Source organism: Platalea leucorodia (assembly GCF_965183815.1).
Source record: "Platalea leucorodia genome assembly, chromosome: 3".
Taxonomy (NCBI): Eukaryota; Metazoa; Chordata; class Aves; order Pelecaniformes; family Threskiornithidae; genus Platalea; species Platalea leucorodia.
In genome coordinates, this window is record NC_138825.1 from 93,104,777 (window position 1) to 93,125,619 (window position 20,843).

At 36.4% G+C, this 20,843-nt stretch overlaps 1 protein-coding gene across 1 annotated transcript in view; it reads left to right on the forward strand.

Moving 5' to 3' along the window:
* The window catches only part of COL12A1 (collagen type XII alpha 1 chain), a gene marked incomplete at its 5' end in the record, with an annotated part of 99,527 nt that overhangs the window by 56,051 nt on the left and 22,633 nt on the right, over positions 1-20,843 (forward strand). The window contains 16 exons of the mRNA XM_082305629.1: positions 136-278; positions 1,848-1,977; positions 2,167-2,286; positions 2,902-3,048; positions 3,872-3,988; positions 4,446-4,592; positions 5,079-5,153; positions 5,706-5,845; positions 7,844-7,967; positions 8,168-8,311; positions 10,710-10,874; positions 11,767-11,805; positions 11,899-12,037; positions 14,185-14,327; positions 14,723-14,832; positions 20,013-20,162. Coding sequence (XP_082161755.1) covers positions 136-278; positions 1,848-1,977; positions 2,167-2,286; positions 2,902-3,048; positions 3,872-3,988; positions 4,446-4,592; positions 5,079-5,153; positions 5,706-5,845; positions 7,844-7,967; positions 8,168-8,311; positions 10,710-10,874; positions 11,767-11,805; positions 11,899-12,037; positions 14,185-14,327; positions 14,723-14,832; positions 20,013-20,162 — 2,033 coding nt within the window. The remainder of the gene's footprint in view (positions 1-135; positions 279-1,847; positions 1,978-2,166; positions 2,287-2,901; positions 3,049-3,871; positions 3,989-4,445; positions 4,593-5,078; positions 5,154-5,705; positions 5,846-7,843; positions 7,968-8,167; positions 8,312-10,709; positions 10,875-11,766; positions 11,806-11,898; positions 12,038-14,184; positions 14,328-14,722; positions 14,833-20,012; positions 20,163-20,843) is intronic.

Consider the following 20,843-nt stretch of genomic DNA (forward strand, 5'->3'; position numbering starts at 1 on the left):
CCTATATATGTTGATTTAGGGCTTCAGGGAGGGTCTTTAGCTTTGGCTTCAGGGCAACATTTGAATCAGTGAGAGCAACACTGAACTGGAAGAATCATGCTCCATACAACCTTCTTTTTTTTTTTTTTTCTTTAGTGCCTCGCAGTGGTCCAAGGAATGTGAGAGTGTTCGATGAGACCACAAACAGCCTTTCTGTACAATGGGACCATGCTGATGGGCCAGTCCAGCAGTACAGAATCATTTATTCACCCACTGTGGGAGACCCTATCGATGAATACGTAAGTCCTGTAATTCCATAGTAAGCACCGAGATGTTCTCAGTTGATACTTTAGGCTACAGACAAACAAAGACACCTAGTTACATGTAATAATACACTTTGCATGCTCTATGGGTTCTTTGGTCATTGTCAATGCTGAGAAGCCATGATTTGTATGAAACAGGTGGGTTTTTTGTTTTGTTTTGGTTTGTTTTTTTTTTCACAAAGTTGCAGAACATATGCAGTTTAATGAACCAACTTGTGTACAAAATAATGTTAAATATGAGTCACACATTAATCAGAAGATTCTGAGCAGAACCTGCTTCCTGACATTTAGTTCAAACATTGTGCTACAGTGAATAGCCATCTATTACTTCATATGCTATTCGTTATGAAGTCAGTGTGCTAAGATACAGAATAAACATAAGTCTGCATTTTATAAATTGAAGAGAGTTGGCAGAGTTTAATAATAAAGCAATGGTAACTTTGATTCAGCGTCTAACTTGCTTTTGTAAGGTTCAGTATGAATTGTAAGTGTTTGTGTTTAATTTCCTGCAGCTTAATGATAGCACAAGTTAACCTGATGCTTATAAAGTTCTCTGAATGTTTATAGCAAAGCCAATCTCAGATCCTATAGAGGTCAATGGCAGAATTCCTACTGACTGCCACCAGCCAAAATGTAACATGTATAGAGCACTATTTAAATGCTATTACTGCTAATATATTATTGAATAGGGCATGCTGAAAAGTCAGTGGTTGAAAATTTCCTACTGGACCTGTTAACCAGGACACACATATTTTTCAACACACATATCCTCTTTGCAGAAAATACTGGACATTTCCTAAAAATAGCAAGTCTCAAACAACTGAAAATTTTTATCAAGTAATAATGGAAAATGTTGACTGGGACATGCTTTTGAGATAGATACCTCAAGTTACTTTCTGTAGTTTCAGTGCTTTATGGCCATTTTATGGAGCAGTGTCACTTTTTGGATTATACCTACCTTTTCATTAGAAGGGAGCAATAGTGCATGGCTGCACCAGGAAGCTGAGGAGATTGAGGGATGCATAAACAGGCATGTTTTTACATACCAAAATATTTAGAGCTTCTTTATCAGACTGACTGTTGTTTCTGCCAAGAAAACAACATCCTAAGATGAGGATAATGAAAAAGTAGAAATGCAACTGATGAGTAGCGTGAATGACTGACTTTCATCCCCATTTTAGGAGCTTTTCCCTCTCTTGTTCTGTCTCTCCAAACACATCGTCACGACTTTTTCCTTTCTGTGAGGGAACAGTACTGAAATACTGGTGAGGAACTGCAGCATCTCAGTCTCGTGTGAGGGTACGGACTGAAGAGTCAATTTGGTTTATCTTTTTGTGCTGACCACAGTGTTTTATAATTTAAAATAACAAATACTAATAGTTGTTTATAGGCTATAACCCTTAAGATATCCTGAATGACTTTATCTACAGTGGACATAAAAAAAGTGCGCCAAGTGTCAAAACAAATTTTTAGTTCTAGATACTGTCATTATTGATCAGTTACAGGACTGCGAGTTTGTTTACCTCTGTTTCTTTTGTGTTCTAGGTAACAGTTCCTGGAATAAGAAATAATGTGATACTACAACCACTGCAATCAGATACGCCATATAAAATCACTGTTGTGGCTGTGTATGAAGACGGAGATGGTGGACAACTGACTGGAAATGGCAGAACTGGTAATTAGTTTTAATATTGTATATTTCTTTCTAAATCTAAGGCACATATTCCTTAAGCACTCCAACATTGTTAAGGTTTCTTTATGTTAATTACATCTTTGACATGATTATTACCTGACAGAGTTACAATGTAAGTTTCTAGAGGTAGAAACCCTGTCACTAGTCTAATTAGAGTGTTTTTCTTTTTAGTTGGCCTGCTTCCTCCTCAAAATATGTATATAACTGATGAATGGTATACACGATTCAGAGTTTCCTGGGATCCTTCACCATCCCCTGTTCTTGGCTATAAAATTGTATACAAACCTGTGGGTAAGAAAACCTTTTCATTGAGTATACCACTTCCAGAATAGTGAGTAGCTGATGGGAGATCAGAATAGAAATCATATGTATCATGAAATGTTTGTGTTAAAGGGTTTATTTATTTCCTTTGTTTACTGATTTTGATGGAAGCTTATTATCAGTATTTTATAAGAAGCACAAACTATCAAATACAATGTTCAATTACAGAGACTGAATTGTATACTTAAAATTTAATACAGTGTCTAGATAAAGTCCTGGACCAGAACTGGTTTTCCTCTCTTTAATACCTCTTTGTCCTTCTGAGGATATGAACTGGTGTATGTGAGATGAGTATTGGACAGGTATTTAGGTACCAATGTCCTTCAGAATGTTTGTTTTATGTGACAGTGAAACAACATAAAAACCTTTCTATAAGTTAAACATTGCATAGTAGCTTGTAAAGCTATGTGTATGTTCTGTTTGCAACAGTTGAATATGCTAAAATTTAAGAAATTAATATGTTTTTGGTTTTGAAAAAATGAGATTAACAATTGATGACATGTAAAAGCAGATAGTTTTGTAGCTCACCTAATCATGAATCTTTCTCTCTCTCTGTACTTTCTTAATGCTTCCTTTCAATTCAAGGTTCAAATGAGCCCATGGAGGTTTTTGTGGGAGAAGTGACTTCCTACACCTTGCATAATCTGTCTCCCAGTACTACTTACGATGTGAATGTTTATGCCCAGTATGATTCTGGAATGAGCGTACCTTTGACAGATCAAGGCACTACATGTAAGTCAAAATAATTTTGTTGTAGTCATGCTAGATACATATGCTGATCTGAGATAATATTGATTAAAAGAGGATTTTTAAGGCTGGTTGTTAGAAAGTCTCAATATCCTCTCATGGAGAATACTTATCATTTGTCCATGATGTAGATCTTAAAAACACTAAGCTTGGGAACACTAATGGAAATACAGTTTCAAGTAATGATTTGATTATATAAAATTTTCTAGTCTGCTTCCTAAAATTTTATTCAGCTATAGTTGGAGTCAATCTTTAACTGTCTCCAGGGTACTACAGAATCTAACCATGCTAAGCAGGTCTAGGCCTTTTGCTACTCTGCCTTTATCTCACAAGAATGTCCAGTGATTGAAACTTCAGCTTTGGAAGGAGGTCATTTTGTTGATGGCCTCAGCTAAGAAACTTCTAAAAATTTCTTCAGTTAAGATAAATCAAGCATCTTGAGTTTTGTTGACTCAGCACATTCTTTTCATACTGCCATGTATGTGAGTCAGATTCTGATTTTTGGAAGTTTCCTATCTTATATAGAACTCAATTTACCTCATGTGAAAACTCATAAAACAGGCTGTTACCCAATACAGGAAGGGTAGCAGACTTTGGGCCTTTGTAAATAGCTAGGCTGGGATCTCTAGGGTGTAACAGAAAATGAAGAGATTTGACTAGAACTGCCCTTTCCTTCTGTGAGTATTTTAAAAAAAAAATCGAGTTCTGGACCAGCACTGCTAATATAATTTTCATTTTGATGTGGTTCATTTAACATCTGTTACATAGTGTTTTTCAGAAAGCAATTTATCTCTTTCTCTGTTCACAGTATACTTGAATGTCACTGACCTAACAAGTTACAAAGTGGGCTGGGATACTTTCTGTATCCGGTGGTCAGCTCATCGGTCGGCAACTTCCTACAGGCTGAAGCTAAACCCAGCTGATGGTAAGTGCATTTTATTTTTTGCATTTTCTGGGAACATAATTGTCTTATTTCAGTGACAGCACCACTTATTGGGGATGGTGGCAAGCCTCCACCAGAAATCATGATGCATCTGGTTGAGCTTTAAAGCTCTGAACATAACTTGTTTTTGTAGAGTGGTGAAAAAGCTGCAAAGAGGGAGTGCTGCTTATTGTCAAGTTAACATTCTTTAGTGAGAATCTGCTGGTTACCTGGATTTCACATGTACACTGGAATGTAGTTGCTCTCCAGTATGGTCCAGGGTGGGTAATCACCACATAATCTTGGTCTAGAAAAGCTTTTATGGGACAAGAATAAGACTGCTATTCCATCCACTCCAGCTTCCTTGCAAGAGGTCTCTAATTTCTACAGTTATCTGCGTGCACATTGAATGGAAAATAGTGGGTTCTAACTTTCTTTCCATTGGGCTTTGTTTTGACAGGTTCCAGAGGACAGGAAATCACAGTACGTGGATCAGAAACAAGCCATTGTTTTACTGGCCTCTCACCAGACACAGAGTACAATGCTACCGTCTTTGTTCAGACCCCTAACCTTGAGGGACCTCCAGTCTCTATGAGGGAGCGTACAGGTAGATAGATATAGATAGTGTGATACTGTGAACCTTACGTTTTGGCTATGGAACTTGCCTTGTTTCAGCTGTAGAATTTATCTTGCTCCTAAATGGCTTTCAACATATCTTTTAAGTGATCTTTTTTCCTCTTTCTCTCAGTGTAATGTCAACTGGATTTTATAAGGGGAAGAAAAATTCTTATGCTCTTCTTCAAACCAAGTCTTTCCTAGTACTTGGATGAAAAATTGGGATGCATTATCAGAGTGCAGTGTTACTCATGTAAAAGCATTCCTGTTATAAAGAAATCATGTACCTTTGTTTCAACAGCAGCTATAATCTCATTACTCTTGTAACACAAGAAATTTTTCCTTGCCAATTATACGTTGTTAGGTTAGTGAGAAAAAATTTGAATTTTTCTGTGTGGTAATATAATACATAATCTAGAGTTTTTCCTTGAATGAAATAATTTATATATAGTAAAAAAGAAATATTATTTTATTTCAGTTCTCAAACCTACAGAGGCACCAACTCCGCCACCTACACCTCCGCCACCTCCCACAATCCCTCCAGCTCGGGATGGTATGTTTATTTGTAGATTTATTCAGTATTTTTACATAGTGGTTGCACTGCTTCAGGGTTCAATTCTATTTTTCATAAGTTTAAATAGATTCAAAACTAGCACAGCATTTTAGTGAAATGAAGTTTGAGACCAGTTTCCTAATGCCATCAATTTGCTGTTGAGCTTTACTGGACTCCAAAATTTCGCTGTTTAGGACAGCAAGGTGCATACATTTGGGGAAAAAATGATGATATTCTATAGCTCTGCAGCAAGTCTGTGAGCCTGGCCCTCAGCAGACAACTTATGTTTTATGGTAGCTGCTCAGAAAAGAAATGTCATTTAAAACATTTGCATTTGATTCTTGAGCTCTTCCTAATTTCTTGCACTTTTCTTTGAAAATTTTTAATAAATGGTTTTGCGTTGAGCATAAGCCATATGCCACGTGGACTGCATGGTAATAGAAGTTTGCTGAATATTTTTCATTCTTGAATTTTCAAATTTTGAAGTAATGCTCTTTATTTAACAGCGCTATGAATGACGTGTTTTAAGTGTTTGTTTTCTTGGTCTTTCAGTATGCAGAGGTGCCAAAGCAGACATAGTATTCTTGACTGATGCTTCCTGGAGTATTGGTGATGATAACTTCAACAAAGTAGTGAAATTTGTTTTTAATACAGTAGGAGCCTTTGACTTGATTAATCCTGCTGGAATCCAGGTAGGTTTGTTATTTCCATTGGGTACATTTTGGAGGGAAACTGAAGATGAAGCTGAATTACTAAAGTTACATCTGATTTTTCCTTTCTTTCAGAATGCTGTTATTTTTTTGTATGAGATTGTTGTACAATGCAAGTGTACGTTTATGTGTATAACTATTTATAAAATATATTGGGCATTTTGTAAATACAAAGGGAATCCAATCTATTCTGAGAGGTTACTATTTTGAAAGACAAAAGTTGTGTGTGGGAATCCTCAAGGCAGAGAAACTGGGGTCATGTATGGTCAATGTATGGTTAACTTTGTATTTTTGTTTCTTTGTATCGGGCATCAACAACTGGCACACTGCCTAGTTGTTATACGCTAGGTTTTGTCTGTGTCATATCAGAAATCTGTTTTGGGGACAGTCTGACCGTTGAGTGAGGGTTATGTTTTAATTTCTTAGTGCAAGAAAGAAGTTTTGTGCATGTAAAGAGTCCAGCTGGCTTGCCATTAGCCTTGTCTGGGTGAGCTGCCTAGAATCCCACTGCAGTAAGTAAGTAGGTAGAATCCCTTTGAGAGAGGCACTTCCAGCCGTCTCTTCATCCCATCCTAAAGACAGATAACGTGGGTCCACTCCACAGTGGGCATAGTGGAAGTATGAAAAGGTGAAAAGTTAGTCCTCTTAATGGATTAATGCATCTTTAAAGACTGAACAGTAATAGCTAGTGAGGAATAGACTTTCAGGATTTCTGGGCTGATCATGGTTATGACAGAGACATTTCCTGTTAGGCTTACTGTAAGCCTTGCACCATTACTGGTTTTCTTCTGGTTATGGGAAGCTGGATGAGATCACTGCCTAGGTTCCCATAACCATTTCTCTTTCACTAGATGAAGTGAATAACATGAGACGTGAGAAAGTTTCAAACAAGGTATTTCTCGAGTATTGCAATGACCTGCAGGTACAATGCATGTTCCTTGATTAGAAGGCTGAAGGTGTGTTTTTTTTGTGGAAGAGTGATTTTCCCCAGCAACTATAAAAACTATTTACGTTGCTCATGAACTGCCTTTCATCTTCTAGGCATATTTTTAGGTCTTTGATTCCCTATCTTTAACTCTTTAGACATATTTTTAAGGAGAAGGTACCCCTCATACTTTGCTTTGTCTCAGACATTCTTTATCCTTCCAAGCTCTAATCTGTACTGGGTAGTTTTCCTTTCCATTTGTTTGTTTGTTTGATAATATTTTTTTCCTATGAATTACTATGAGTTCCTGGTCTAGAGATAGAGAAGGCCTGATACAGGTGACAGAGACATGTAACTGCTAACATTTAGTAAAATATTTAAGTCACATACCTCTTGAGATAGATAGTTGCAATCTCAGGTTTTGAATTGGATACTAATAATTTTAAAAGGGGAATTTACTTCAAGAAATGGGAATATATACATATAGAGAGATGTCTCTTCAGCATCAAATTAGTATACCATAATATTGCAGTTTTACAGAACATGTAAAAGGAGCAAAATTAAATATTTACATATACAATATTTAAATTTAAAGATGATTTAAGAACAAGCATTCAGTGATTGTATTTCAGTATTTAAAGCAAAAGAGACACAATTTTGTGTATGTCCAACTTTATTGACGTTCTGTTGCCAAGCTCTTTTTGTATTTCCTAAGAAACCTGGAAGAGGTTTTTTAGATATTGTACATCTGCTCAGAAGCAGAGAATAGGCACTATATATATTGCATCATAGTAATAGCAATAATTTAATCATATGTATTTAAGGTCACATCACGTTTCATACATGAAAGAGAAAGAAAGGAAAATTTTGTGTGTACATTGCTGTGATGATATCTGTGTTTGTAAATATGTATGTATGTGCATAATCATATATACATGAAAAAGATTTTTCAATTATTTAATGCTTACTAATATACCACAATACATACTTCAGTGGAGAGAGTTGGTGTGAACGTTAAGGTATGAGACTGAACACTGTGATGTATTCCATTTCAGGTTTCGTTTGTGCAGTACAGTGATGAAGCAAAATCCGAATTTAAACTGAATACATTTGATGACAAGGCCCAGGCCTTGGGAGCTCTTCAAAATATTCAGTACAGAGGAGGAAACACAAGGACAGGTAATTCTGAGCAGTAATTATATTTTTTTAAGATAAAATGCTTTCAGAAACTGCCTCATTATTCTGATATTGCATGGCTGAAGAATTAGGTATTTATGTTCTGTTTTAGTTGTGTGGCTGTTGCCCTTTCAAAGTAAAGTAAGGGATTTCTTCTCTTGTGGATAATATGGCTGACTCTTTGTTCATTGTGCACTTTGCAGGCAAAGCCCTAACATTTATCAAAGAAAAGGTTTTGACTTGGGAGAGTGGCATGAGGCGAGGTGTTCCCAAGGTACTTGTTGTTGTCACAGATGGTCGGTCTCAGGATGAGGTGAGGAAAGCAGCAACGATCATACAGCACTCTGGTAAGCGATTCACAGTACCTAGCTCTTTCACTTCCTTATGTATTAAGCAATGCAATTATAAGTGGTGCTTCATTTATCTGGGAATCCTTTACTCATCATTTATGGACTCGGAAATGTATTCTGAGTGTTTGGGAAAAACTCAAAACTATGTAAAGAGTTTAGACCCTCTGGGCCAGACTTAATTTTTCTTGCTCTAGCCTTCTCTCTGGGGAAGGATGTGGGTTCCCAAGGCTTTCAAGTAATTCCTCACGCATATTGTTTCATAGACATGACTTTTGATTACTTCTTTCTTTCCTTGCTCTGTAGACCCCAGGGATTGTTGTGAAGTGTACTCCATTCTAGTGCTTTTGATGTAATGGGCATGGCTTTATGAGCTTTATGTTTCACTTGGTATAAACCAGTGTATCTCCAGTTAAAGTAACTGTTCTTGCTGGCAGACCCACTGGCAGACCCACTGGAGCTGGGTCTGAACTGACTCCTTCATTGCCTTTTGAGCTGAGAAGCATTGCACTTCCTCTTCAGGTTTGCTGAATGTGGCTTATGTGAGTCTAATAATCTATTCCTGTCCATGCACTCAGCCATTTTGCATTTCAGTGCATGAACCACCTGGAGTCCTGTTCCCTGAGTAAGGAGATGTACTTCCTTATGGAAATCACTGGCATGTAAACTACGTGTCTTCTCTGCCTCTGTGATCTGAAGGAATCAACTCTGTCTAGATAGTTTCTAAAGATGTTTGGCTAACCTATTCATAAAAATCTCTACAGTCTCCCTGGATAATCTGCTTCAAGGGCTTAACTATCCTAATAGTTGGAAAACTTTGCCTCACATTTCACCTAAGTGTTTCTTTAGGCTAATCATAGAATCATAGAATCGTCAAGGTTGGAAAAGACCCTTAAGATCATCGAGTCCAACCGTTAACCTAGCACTGCCAAGTCCATCTATACCATGTCCTCGAGAAATGAAACTATTGTCTTCTTTTCATCTCCCTAGTTAGCCAGGAAAGGAATTGATCATTGTCCACTGTAACGGGCCTTCATATTTGAAGCCTGTTGTCATTTCCTCTTTCTGTCTTCTCTTTTCTAGACTAAACAAACCCATTTCCTTCAACCTCCTGATGATCGTGTTTTCCAAACCTCTTATCATTTTTGCTCTCCTCTCTGCTTGCTTTGGTTTCTTTGCATCTTAAATGTCATGCTCAAAGCTGGACAGAGTAATTCAGCCAAAGCTTCGCCAGAATTGGCTACAGAGGAATAATTATCTCCCATTTCTTTTTGAAAAATTAAAAATGTAAATAAAGATAGCTTTATCATTTGCAATAAATGTGGATTCTGCTTTCAGCCTCCAACCAGCATTTCCAATGTTTGTGCAGTTTCTTGTCAATGAAATTTTGTGGGAGTTTTTTTTTTTTCCTATGTAATGCTGAACTGTGCAGTGACTTTTTTTTTTTCTTCCTTGTTTTCTGGTATGGCAAAGAGAGGTCAAGTTATCATGTGGAGGCTTAGGTGGAAGAAGGGAAAGGAAGAAATGACTCAGAGACAGAATTCTGTAAAGGCTAGAAGATAGCAGGAAAAAAAACTTGACATAGAAGGCAAGAAGATGCTAATTTAAGGATTTGAAGAGGAAAATCACCCTGACAAAGAAATAGATTATGCCTTTACACCTAGAGATATGATTAAATTCTAGGGTCTGGGTTCTTCTCATTTGACTTAAGCCGTCTAACAACTAAATGTCTAGTCTAAGGTCATCATGTAGGGTCTTTTTATGGCTAGTGAAGACAGCAACAGATAGACACCTACAGACCATGGCTTATTCTATCTTGAGGTTAACATCTTAGGGAGGTGAGATGAATTGCACTCTGAATCTGCCCATGTCTGTCTGTTGATTATAGAGGAAGACTAGACAACTGACTTAGACTTGTTGCTAACTTGGAAAGTAAAAACTGGTGAGATGAATACCACCCTAAGAAAGTGAAAGGGAAATTGAGAAGCATGAAATGCAGGACATGGCAACAGATAGATAAATGGATAACTAATAGTGTGCACAGAGATTTTGGACACAGAACAGATTTAAGATACTGTAGAGTTGAGAGGATTGTACATTTTGTATGAAAGAGCGAGGGGAATATGTAGGCAAGGCTGTGTAAGATTGGATAATGCCCAACAAAAATCAATGAAGGAAGGAGGAGAAAGTTTTGAAGAAAAGACGCAAAAATCACGTTAATCCCTCCTGAGCTTTGATAGGGTGAAAGGATGTCCAGAATGTATGCTCATAATGAAGGCCAGATAAAAGACTGGGTAGAGCCTGAGAAATCAATGATAGAGAGGGTTTGTGAAATATTGACCTAAAAAATGGTAATGTATGTTTACTACATTTCAAGTAACAAGTGTTATTTTTACAGGCTTCAGTGTCTTTGTGGTTGGTGTGGCTGATGTAGATTACAATGAGCTGGCCAAGATTGCCAGCAAGCCCAGCGAGCGTCATGTATTTATTGTTGATGACTTTGATGCCTTTGAAAAGATTCAAGATAACCTTGTCACCTTTGTGTGTGAGACAGCTACCTCAAGTGAGTAGAAGATATTGTTTTTTCCTTTTCCCAAATTAACACATTTTCTTATGTACTGCTACAGTTGCCATCCCATTTAAGGTACATCCAAGGAAATGTTCATATATAAAAGTTAAGTTTCATAATAACTGGACATAGTTTAATGGAGCACGTTACTTTTTTAAAATTTTGAAGTAGGTATTGCATTTTATGTAATCTTGTCTCACATTTCAAAAGTACTGGCGTAACAAAAAAAGAGTAACAGTCAGTGAGAACTACTGCTCTTTAAGAGGAAGTAAAATGATGCCTAATGTGAACTGGGAGACACAACAGATCTCTTATTTACCACTGGGGTAAATAATTAAATTAGGGGTGCTAAAGAGATGCAGCTATACTGTGTGATGCTGTTTTAAAATTCTCTAAATAAAGTTCAGATGTTTACTCAAGTGAAATCCTTCTATGGCAAAAATGAGAAATTCTCAGGCCTGTCGTGCAACTGTGTACTCCCTAACTGCCTCATCCGCTGGCTCCTGAGGAACCATATAAATCTGAAGTTTTTCCTTGTGAATCTGACAGCTATTATGCAGCCTGACTCATGCCTTAAATATTCATGGAAAGACTGTGTCATTGTGCTCCTTTCTTCATATGAATTAGACTCTTAAAATATTTGGGGGGTTCATTTGTTATTCCATACAATTTGTCGGGGTAGAAATGTACTACTAAAAGTTACGAGTAAAGATTTTAACAGTACATCTACCACAGAGCAGAACACAGTATGACAAATGTTACAAAAGCTGGCTGATACCTAATAATAGCACAGACTTTTTGGTAATAAAACTTTCTGAAGTATATACATGTTCATATCCTATTAGGTTTTGTAGTTTTGAATTATATGTTGTTTCATTTCTTTTAGCTTGTCCTCTTATTTACTTGGAGGGATACACTTCACCTGGTAAGTAACTGTCTAATATTTTAGCATAGGTTCATTTGTGTCTTCTACGGCTCTACAGTGTTTTTATTTCTCATTTTCTCTCCGGATTTAAAGGTTTCAAGATGCTGGAATCATATAATCTAACAGAGAAGCATTTTGCCTCTGTACAAGGTGTATCATTGGAATCAGGCTCTTTCCCAAGCTATGTAGCATATAGACTCCACAAAAATGCCTTTGTCAGCCAGCCAATACGGTAAGTAAACCTGAAAGACTCATATTTAGAGCAAGCAGGTGAGGAAAGATTAATAGAGTCTATAGATGATAGCATTAGTATCTTATGGAAGATGCATTTATTTGATGTTCTTTTCACTGAACTCTGAGAAATATACTCCAAAGAACGTCTGTCATTGTTCTCATTAAATGCTAATCTGTTTCTTCCGTTGCAATCTTTTCACTATTAATCCAGTAATTTATTGTTCTTTTTTTGGAGATTATGATTCTTAACCATTCGAATTGCATATAATCCACAGTTTGTCCTTAGGCAGTTGAACAACAGCCTCCTTAGTGCAACAAGCTCCACATTGCCAGAAGGAAATGGTTTCAACATGGAGGGATAAGCACCACTTTTTGCAGGGGCATCATTCATACTGCAGTAGGCAGCACATTGACACCATTGACTTATGGTATTTTCTCCTCTACCTGAGTTGCTGTATTTGGCAAATGGAGTGGAGTTTTCAAGGCCCTGTGGTCTTAGAGCTTGGTTATGGAGGGGTAATATATGGTCATTCTTTCCAACATTTTTTCACCAAAAAAAAAAAAAAAGACTTAGTTAGCAGTTAGTTTTACTAAGAGAACAGTACTTGTTCTCCTTTTCTTTTTACATTTGTTCCTCTCCCATCTATATAAGTAAGTTTCAAAAAAGTCATTCTGAGTCAGAGGAGATGCCTAAAGACAGCCCATTATTCCTATTAAATTTGAGGAAATTGAATCTTCTTTTCATACAAGCCTTTGAAATCTTCTGCAACCCTGCCAGATTGAGTAAAGATCAGATCACAGGCACAGGAGCTGAGGTGTATGAAGAAATAATTTGTTTTTGCCAGCGTTTTCAGCTCACAACTTTAAAAGTGGAGGACTCGAGGACTTTTTGAGTTCTTTGATGTGCCATTATAGCTATGGGCGTGATAGGTCTCCGACAGCCTGGATTTTTATGATCTAGGGAAGTACATATAATCCCAGTTTTGCAACTCTTTTGCATTAAGATAAACCTTGCATTTATCAGGGTAAGAAAGATGATAAAAAGGCAGACTTCCTATTTATTTCATTTTTTTTAGAATGTTGTGATACATAGTCTGTTGTCTGCTGTAAGAGGCGGAGTAGACTTGCCAGAGTATTCTGGGCACTTATTTTTCATGAGAAGCCAGAAAATAAAACTCACTTTAGACTGAGTCAGCAAAGCAATAAAAACATCCTGATCCTGGTGGCATAGTTGTTTCCATATCTAAGATAACCTGGTCCGAGTTATAAATAGTGTTGCTATATCTACTTTAATATTTTCATTCCTGCACTGTGCTGTGTGGTGTTGTTGACTTAGTGATATGGCTATTATTGCAGAGTGTCCATAATTGTATGGGTACATAAGCTTTGCCTAAAATGCAGAGCTGCTCCTCTCTTCATTTTAAGGTTTCTATGTTTATGTTCACGAGGCCAAATCCCCTTCTCAGTTCCATTATAATGGTTAAGGAGAAGCAGAAGCTACCTTCTTTCTCACAGTTCCCTTCCTGCATTCCCTCCCTTCCCCTTCAGAAAATGCTGGAGGCCATTTAATGCATGATTTTATTTACTTTTGGCTTTCTGCTTTGTTAATGTCTGACAGTCTGAACATCACAAATCTAAACCTCAGCCACTGATGAATGAGGTGGAGCCCAAATACATCACCAATTGCAGAGAATACATTTAATACCTCCTTGCCGTGCCTGATGAACAGCAATAGTTAAGTGCTGTTTTCCGTTGCCTGTCTAAAACAGGCCAGATGAAAAAAGAATAAAGCTGTGGTCCTTTTTTCTGTACTTATCATCAAGGAATTTAAAATATGTGTAGTTTATAGAGAATCTTGCCACAAGAATACATCTCCAAGAGTTCTTGGTTATATTCTGGCTTCCTCCATAACCATGGTGCCTGGACCAATTGAAGAAAAGCTGTGAGTTCATCTTAACAAATCACATAGAGTTTTTTATCACAAAGTTTTTTTCTATTTGAGAGTAGTTAAAATACTCAGTTCCATTAAACACTGTGGTTTCCCTGTTACTCTCATGTCTTTTCTTTAAAAAAGAGCAAATTATGAAGATCTTATTTTCCTCATGTGTTTCCATGTGAAAAAATGTCTTCACATTGTCTTAACAGGGAGATTCATCCAGAGGGATTGCCGCAGGCGTACACTATCATTCTGTTATTCCGTCTTCTACCCGAATCCCCCAATGAGCCTTTTGCAATTTGGCAGATTACAGACAGAGATTACAAACCACAAGTTGGAGTTGTGCTTGATCGTAAGGATGATTATGCTTATTGTACAGAGAATTTGTATGTTACATTACTGTGCATGCATTCTTCCCAAATATTTCCAAACCCAAAGCATTCCTACATGGTAAATGGATTATATATTTTTAGTTTTAAGAGATTTTTTTTTTTTTTTTTTTTTTTTACTTTGTACATCAATTATTTTTTTTCAACTAAGAATAATTCAACTAAGCTACGTTTCAACTTTGGTATTACCTCTAAAACCAACGGAAAATACATCTATGTACTTATGGGTCAGTAAGACCATCTGTAATCTGTGTTTACCCAATTGAGTGGTATACTACATTTTACCTTTAAGTGTATTTTAGGATGGTGGTTTCAGTAGTACATATGAAATGAAATATATTATTTTCATTTATTGCAGCTGCCAGCAAAGTGCTGTCATTCTTTAACAAGGATACAAGGGGAGAGGTTCAAACTGTAACTTTTGATACTGATGAAGTAAAGAAAATCTTTTATGGAAGTTTCCATAAGGTAAAGGATTAAAATGACAAATGTTGCTTTCTGAAGTGCTGTTCTTTGAAACAAAAGACAAGCAAGCAGAAGTTGCTGTCAGTTAAATGCGGTCTTTATATAGTACTGTAAGTTGACATAGGGACTTACAGATTGTGTAAAACAAGATGTCTGAAGTTATAGCTCTTCTTTGAACCAATGTAAGAGATTTGTCAAGAATTTGTCAAGATTGTGTAAGTGGAGGGATATATCTGAACAAGACATCGTAGTGTGACTCCTGGCACATGAAAGAGGAAGAATAAAAGATAAACTGGAAAAAAAAGGAAAGGGAGTTGTGGTGGGAAAAGGTTGGGGGAAGAGTGTAATGATTTGAAATCATTCAAAGAGGAGGAAGATATAGCCACAGAAAGTAAGTAGCCATTGACTTATAGATAAAGGCGAGGAACCAGTTTTGGGAGGTGAACAGCATATTGAATAAGACTCATATATTTAAGAAACATAATACATGTATATGTATATATTTTGTATGTATGAATGTGTATTGGTATATTTTTGGCTTAAATTCAGTGCGCCTAAAATATTCCAAAGTAACGTTAACTGAGGAATCAACAATAATGAGAGAGAGGCCATAAAAGATCGTATAATCTATTTGCGATTTAGTATGAAACTCATGGTTTTTGAGTTGTCAAAATGGTTAGTGAAATCCTTACATGTTACTGCATCTGCCTCCAATTGTGATAGTTTTGTGCTTGCTTTTCTAGTTTTGTGCACTGTTATGAAAACTTGATCCTGCCGGGCTTCCTTACCTCTAGTCATCAAGAAATATTTGACTCAGGCTACATATATATCTAAAACATATCTTAAAAAATATTTTCTTGCTGTGATAAGTGTATATGTTTATGGTAAGAAAGTGAGTTGCAATTGCAACATTTTTGGTCAGCTGAAATGCACATTCTCATGTTTTCGTTTATCTCCCTTCTGTTTAGTTTAGTTTTCTTCTGATGACTAAATATGGCTGGAGTATAACATTTGTTTTCTTTACGATACCCTCTCCTGCATGACTAGTCACTACTAGCGTTCCTTTGAGGATACTGATAAGAGGTTGCCTCTGTCAGCTTACTGATACTGGAGGCCACATTGTCAACCTAGCTCTGCTAGGCTGAAAGCAGGGAAAGATAGCTGGTGCCAGCATTATAATGTTTTGTGACTTCATCTGTTTAAAACATGGCTGACTATGAAAATCACACAGTACTATAGAAGCTATTGGTTTCCTCAAAATTTGATAGAGGATAATTTCCCAAACTGTTTCTATGTTATATCCAATTATTCAGTTTTATAATTTATTTAATGGCTTTTTTTTTTTTTTTTTTGTATATATGAAGAAATGTTTATGTCATTGACGTTGTAGCTGATGATACTTATGAGTATGCTTCGATCACACCTGGTTTAGGCAGCCTCTATTTTGTCCTTGGCGTTTGGCTTTTTGCCTTTTTTTTTTTTTTTGATAGCTTAGTAGGACAACTGAATTTTAAGGAAATGTGTCAATCTACTGGAGTGAGAATAATTGTCAGTAAAGCCTAGGATAGATATTGTTTTAGTGTAAAAGTTGAATCATTTTATCACCAAGAAGTACTGTTAAGACACAGAGCAGCATGTAGCATGCCTTTTCAGATATCAGTGTGAGAGTTGAGACTTCCCTTCTTCAGGTCAGTGGTGTGAAGCTCTCTACATGCTGTACTGGCAGCAGTCTGTTTTAAGTGTCTGCTGCTAATTTCATTGACATTCAGAGTCGTATTTTTCATTGTAGTTCCTCTAAATGTGATAAAGCTGAGCAGAATTATCTGACAGCACTTAGAGTGAAGCTCTGCTCATTTATCAGAGCAGATGGGGAACAACCTGCAACCCCAGCAATACTACCAGTTACGTATAACTGTTTATTACACTTGCTGATGAAAAACAATTACAGGGGAAATAAAAATCCAGAATTTTGTATTATTTTAGTAGTTAAATACACTCATACATATGAACAGAAAACAATCCTAAGATGCCAAACGATGTGCAGGAGTAACAGCCATCTGCAAATTATCTTAAAGCTCTGGAACTATGAAATTCTTGCTTATGAGACTATTTCTTAAGCAAAAAGTATCAGTTATTTAGTGCAGTGTGTCATTCCCCTTCTTTTTTTCCCAGAAAGGAATCAAAAGTTCAGATTTTGATATTATTTGAAGTAACTGGAGTAGCTTTGATTTAAAGAGCTGTATTTGGGATTTTTTACCACTTATCTGAGCTGACTCCTCTGCATTCCTTCCAGGATGATTATTGAGATTGCTATATGAGTGAGGTTAATGATAGCATCATGGGATGCTCATGTGCTGGGAAAGCCTTGTGTATCAGCCATGTTGATTAGCTCCTAATAAAGGATAGCAGTAGTTTCAGCTGGCTGAAGGAAGGAAAGTAAGATTAACACATTTCAGAAGGTAATTTTGCAATTTCTCCTAACATCCAGTTTCAAAGAAATGACAAATCTTTAGAATGCAAGAAGATGTTTTCCAAAATATAATTTTTGTGGTTTTCATTCGATGACTTACTGGCTCATTCAGTGAAGCACAGTTAACTACACCTAACTGTGCAGGGAAATTTACTTTGGCATACTTGAACACTTTGCGTAGCATAACTATGGTGAAAGCTGTTGAATCTGGCAAGTCCCATAGGAAAAATCCTGACTGCCTGAGACAGTCATTAAATTTATAACTGAATGTTTTGGAGAGACAGACGACTTCTACTTTCTTATTCTTACCATGCTAGACTTCCTTTTAGATTGCAGTTTTGCAGTAGTTAGCCACAGGAAATTTGATAATGAGTGTATGTCTTTCTGCTGATGTACATATGGTTTAATAGTTTGCTTAGCTTATTGATGTGGTTCATTTAGCAATAGATCAGAACACCATCAAACTTTATCTTAGAAGGGGCCCAGAGAGAAAGACTAAAGTATGTTTTCTTTCTTAAAACCTCAGTGCCTTCTGGCACTGGAAATGGTCAGAAGTGATGCTTTATGTTGGTGTGTTAGAAACTGAAGAGAATGTTTCTGTTGAGAATGTTTTGTTGAAAACAAAATGTAGCATGATTGAATACAGAGACGTTTTATTTACTGTAAACATTAGATGCATACTTTTATCAGATTTATGCTTGGGCCATGAGATTCAGGTGGGAATTCAGAGCTGGCATTAAATCAGCAGTGAAATGAGTCAATGACTTGGGGGAGCCCTGCTGATTTTTGACTGCTGGGGTTGCTTCTTCTTGGGATAGATAGACGAAGCTCAGCAGTCTGCTGTTTGAACATTTTCAAATTGATGATTCCATTCAGCATTCTGATGTAGACTCACCTCTCCTAAGTTTTGTGTGTAAATGAAAATGCAGTAATATGCATTCACTATGCAGGTGTCATTTGCTTTATCTAATTTGTGACAAATGCTTAACGTTCCAATAGAAGGATTTGCATGTTAGGTACCTTTCAGAAATAATAAATTACATCTGTGATGAGTTTAAACTGTTTGATGCATTACTTAACCTGCAAAATTTAGTCATATAATCAAATGACTGAGTATATGATATATAAATGATAATGAATTTAAAGTTTTGGCATGGTGCTTATTTTATTTTGTGGGAAGGTTGGTATGTAGTATGCTTTGGACACACTCAGTTATCTTTTCACTATTTTTTTAATTTGGTCAATGAACAATGTTGGGAATGTTAATTAAAAAAACCACTTGTATACACAGCCTTGAGAATGAAACTGTGATGCCGACTGAATTTCAGATAAAAAAAAATGAGGGCAGTTTCAAAAGTCTTAATTCCAATTATATAAAGCATAAGCACATAATGTTTAAAGAGTTTTAGATAAGCTATGCTGATGCCTTGGAGACAGCTCCACATGGGAAAATATTTAATATGGAAAAAAGAACAAATTCTCAGGAGATTGTTCAGGCACTTGTTTGCTCAGGACATTTAAGGGAATCTCTGTTTCAACTTCATGCCAATTTTTTTAAGCAGTCATCAAATAGCAATATATTTCTGAAGGGTTATGTACTGTGATAACAGAAGCTTTAAAATATAAATACATACTTCAAGGATTCTTTACTGCTGCTCTTACTGTGTTGATATTTTAACAATTACATAGATGTTATAATGTTGTATATAAAATATATGCAGTATATAAGGTATATAAAGCCACTGAAACCTTTCTGTTGCCTTAAGATATTCTTCCATCAACAGTATATTAGATTTACTAAAATGTCAGACCCTTGTTTCTTTCTTGGAGACTCCTGAATGTCTTCTGTTTTCATAGATATGTAGGAAATTCACTTGCATAACATTCACCATACGTACTATAAAGTTTTGGAATGGTAACGTTTGCTTCAATTTTGTTTGTTCTTCTGTTTAAGGTTTACTGTGTTTTCCCCAAACACTTCATTCTCTTCTCCTGGTAAACTTATTCTCCCTTTGTTGCAGTCATTCCTTTCTCCCTCTGAATTTTCCAATATTTCCAATAATTAATCTCTTCCTCTTCTTCCCTGTTTCCCCTTATTTTGACATATGTTTTTGTAGCCAAATTTCTCTAATGGAAATTTCTCTCTCGCATCTTCCATTATTTTGTCTTTTTCTGGGCAGGCTTCTCTGCTCACTTCCTGTATCTCAATGCCTCTGGTTGAGTCATCTGTGGAAACTGAACCCTGGATCTTTGGATCTGAAACAATCTACTCTCTGAACTACAGACAGACTCTTATTAGCCAGTGGGCCGTCACAGGCTCATAAAACTCTTGTGTGGTCCCAGCCACCAGAAGAGGACAAGAAAAGCTTATATTCACTTCCTCTCAAAAATTCTTTTTATTTTTTTTACTTTTATGCCATCTTAAAGCAATTTTCAGGCAAGCTTTTTTAAATAGATCATTGTAGTTCAACTATTACATTAAGTAGTACTTCTTAGCTGTGCTTGTGTATTCATCTTATTGACCTTCAACATATTTTAAAGAGGTTACTAATGTTATAGACTTTCCTTGAGTTTGAATTTTTCCACCACTTGGAAGTATAGCAGGATTACTAGGAAGAAAATTTAAAACAGTATTACCTAAACAGTGAAATACTGTTATTAAAGTAAATATGCTTATGTGCCTTTTCCAAATATTATGTTAAACTTTTTTCAGGTCCATATTGTTGTAACTTCATCAAATGTTAAGATTTACATTGACTGCAGTGAAATACTGGAAAAACCAATTAAGGAGGCTGGGAACATCACAACTGATGGCTATGAAATACTTGGGAAACTTCTGAAAGGTGACCGGAGATCAGCAACAGTAAGCAATAAACATTAATCCATTCATTAATGCAAGCCCTTTAAATTTTCTGAGGAAAGTGATTAGAGATTAAGGATTGCTAAGAAACCGGTATTGCACCCAAAGCTTTCAAGTGTCTGTACTCCAAGACCCAATATACTTAACTGAGAAGTTTGGTCTTGATAGCTTCTCATTCTAGCAGAATTGCAAGAACAGAAATCTGATAGCTAGAAGTTGCAGTCAGGTAAATTCAAACAAGAGAGGAAATGTTTTTCTTTTAATAGGGAGAGCAGTTAGTCATTAGAACCATTTACTGTGGATTTGTTATCATTGGAAATCTTTAAATGAAGACTGGGGTCTTTTTTTTTTTTTTTTTTTTTCCCCCTAAAAAACATACTCTAATGAGTAGGTTTTAATTCTGGCAAGTCCTATGGTCTGTCTTGTAGTGGGTGATCAGAGTAATCCCCACTGGCTTTATGATCTATAAACCTATAATGAAAAAGTGTCTGCTGCTATGGAGGGCACACCAGTTGTCTTGATGGATTAACTATACTTAATGTGTACCCAATGCTATTACCTGGGGTTCGTATTAGAAGATTTAAGTCTGCAAACTGACCCATGTGTGCAAGCCCTAACACCTGAAGAAGATTCTTGGTGCTCGCCATCAAATGTTTGATTGTGTGTATCAAACTACAGGATCAT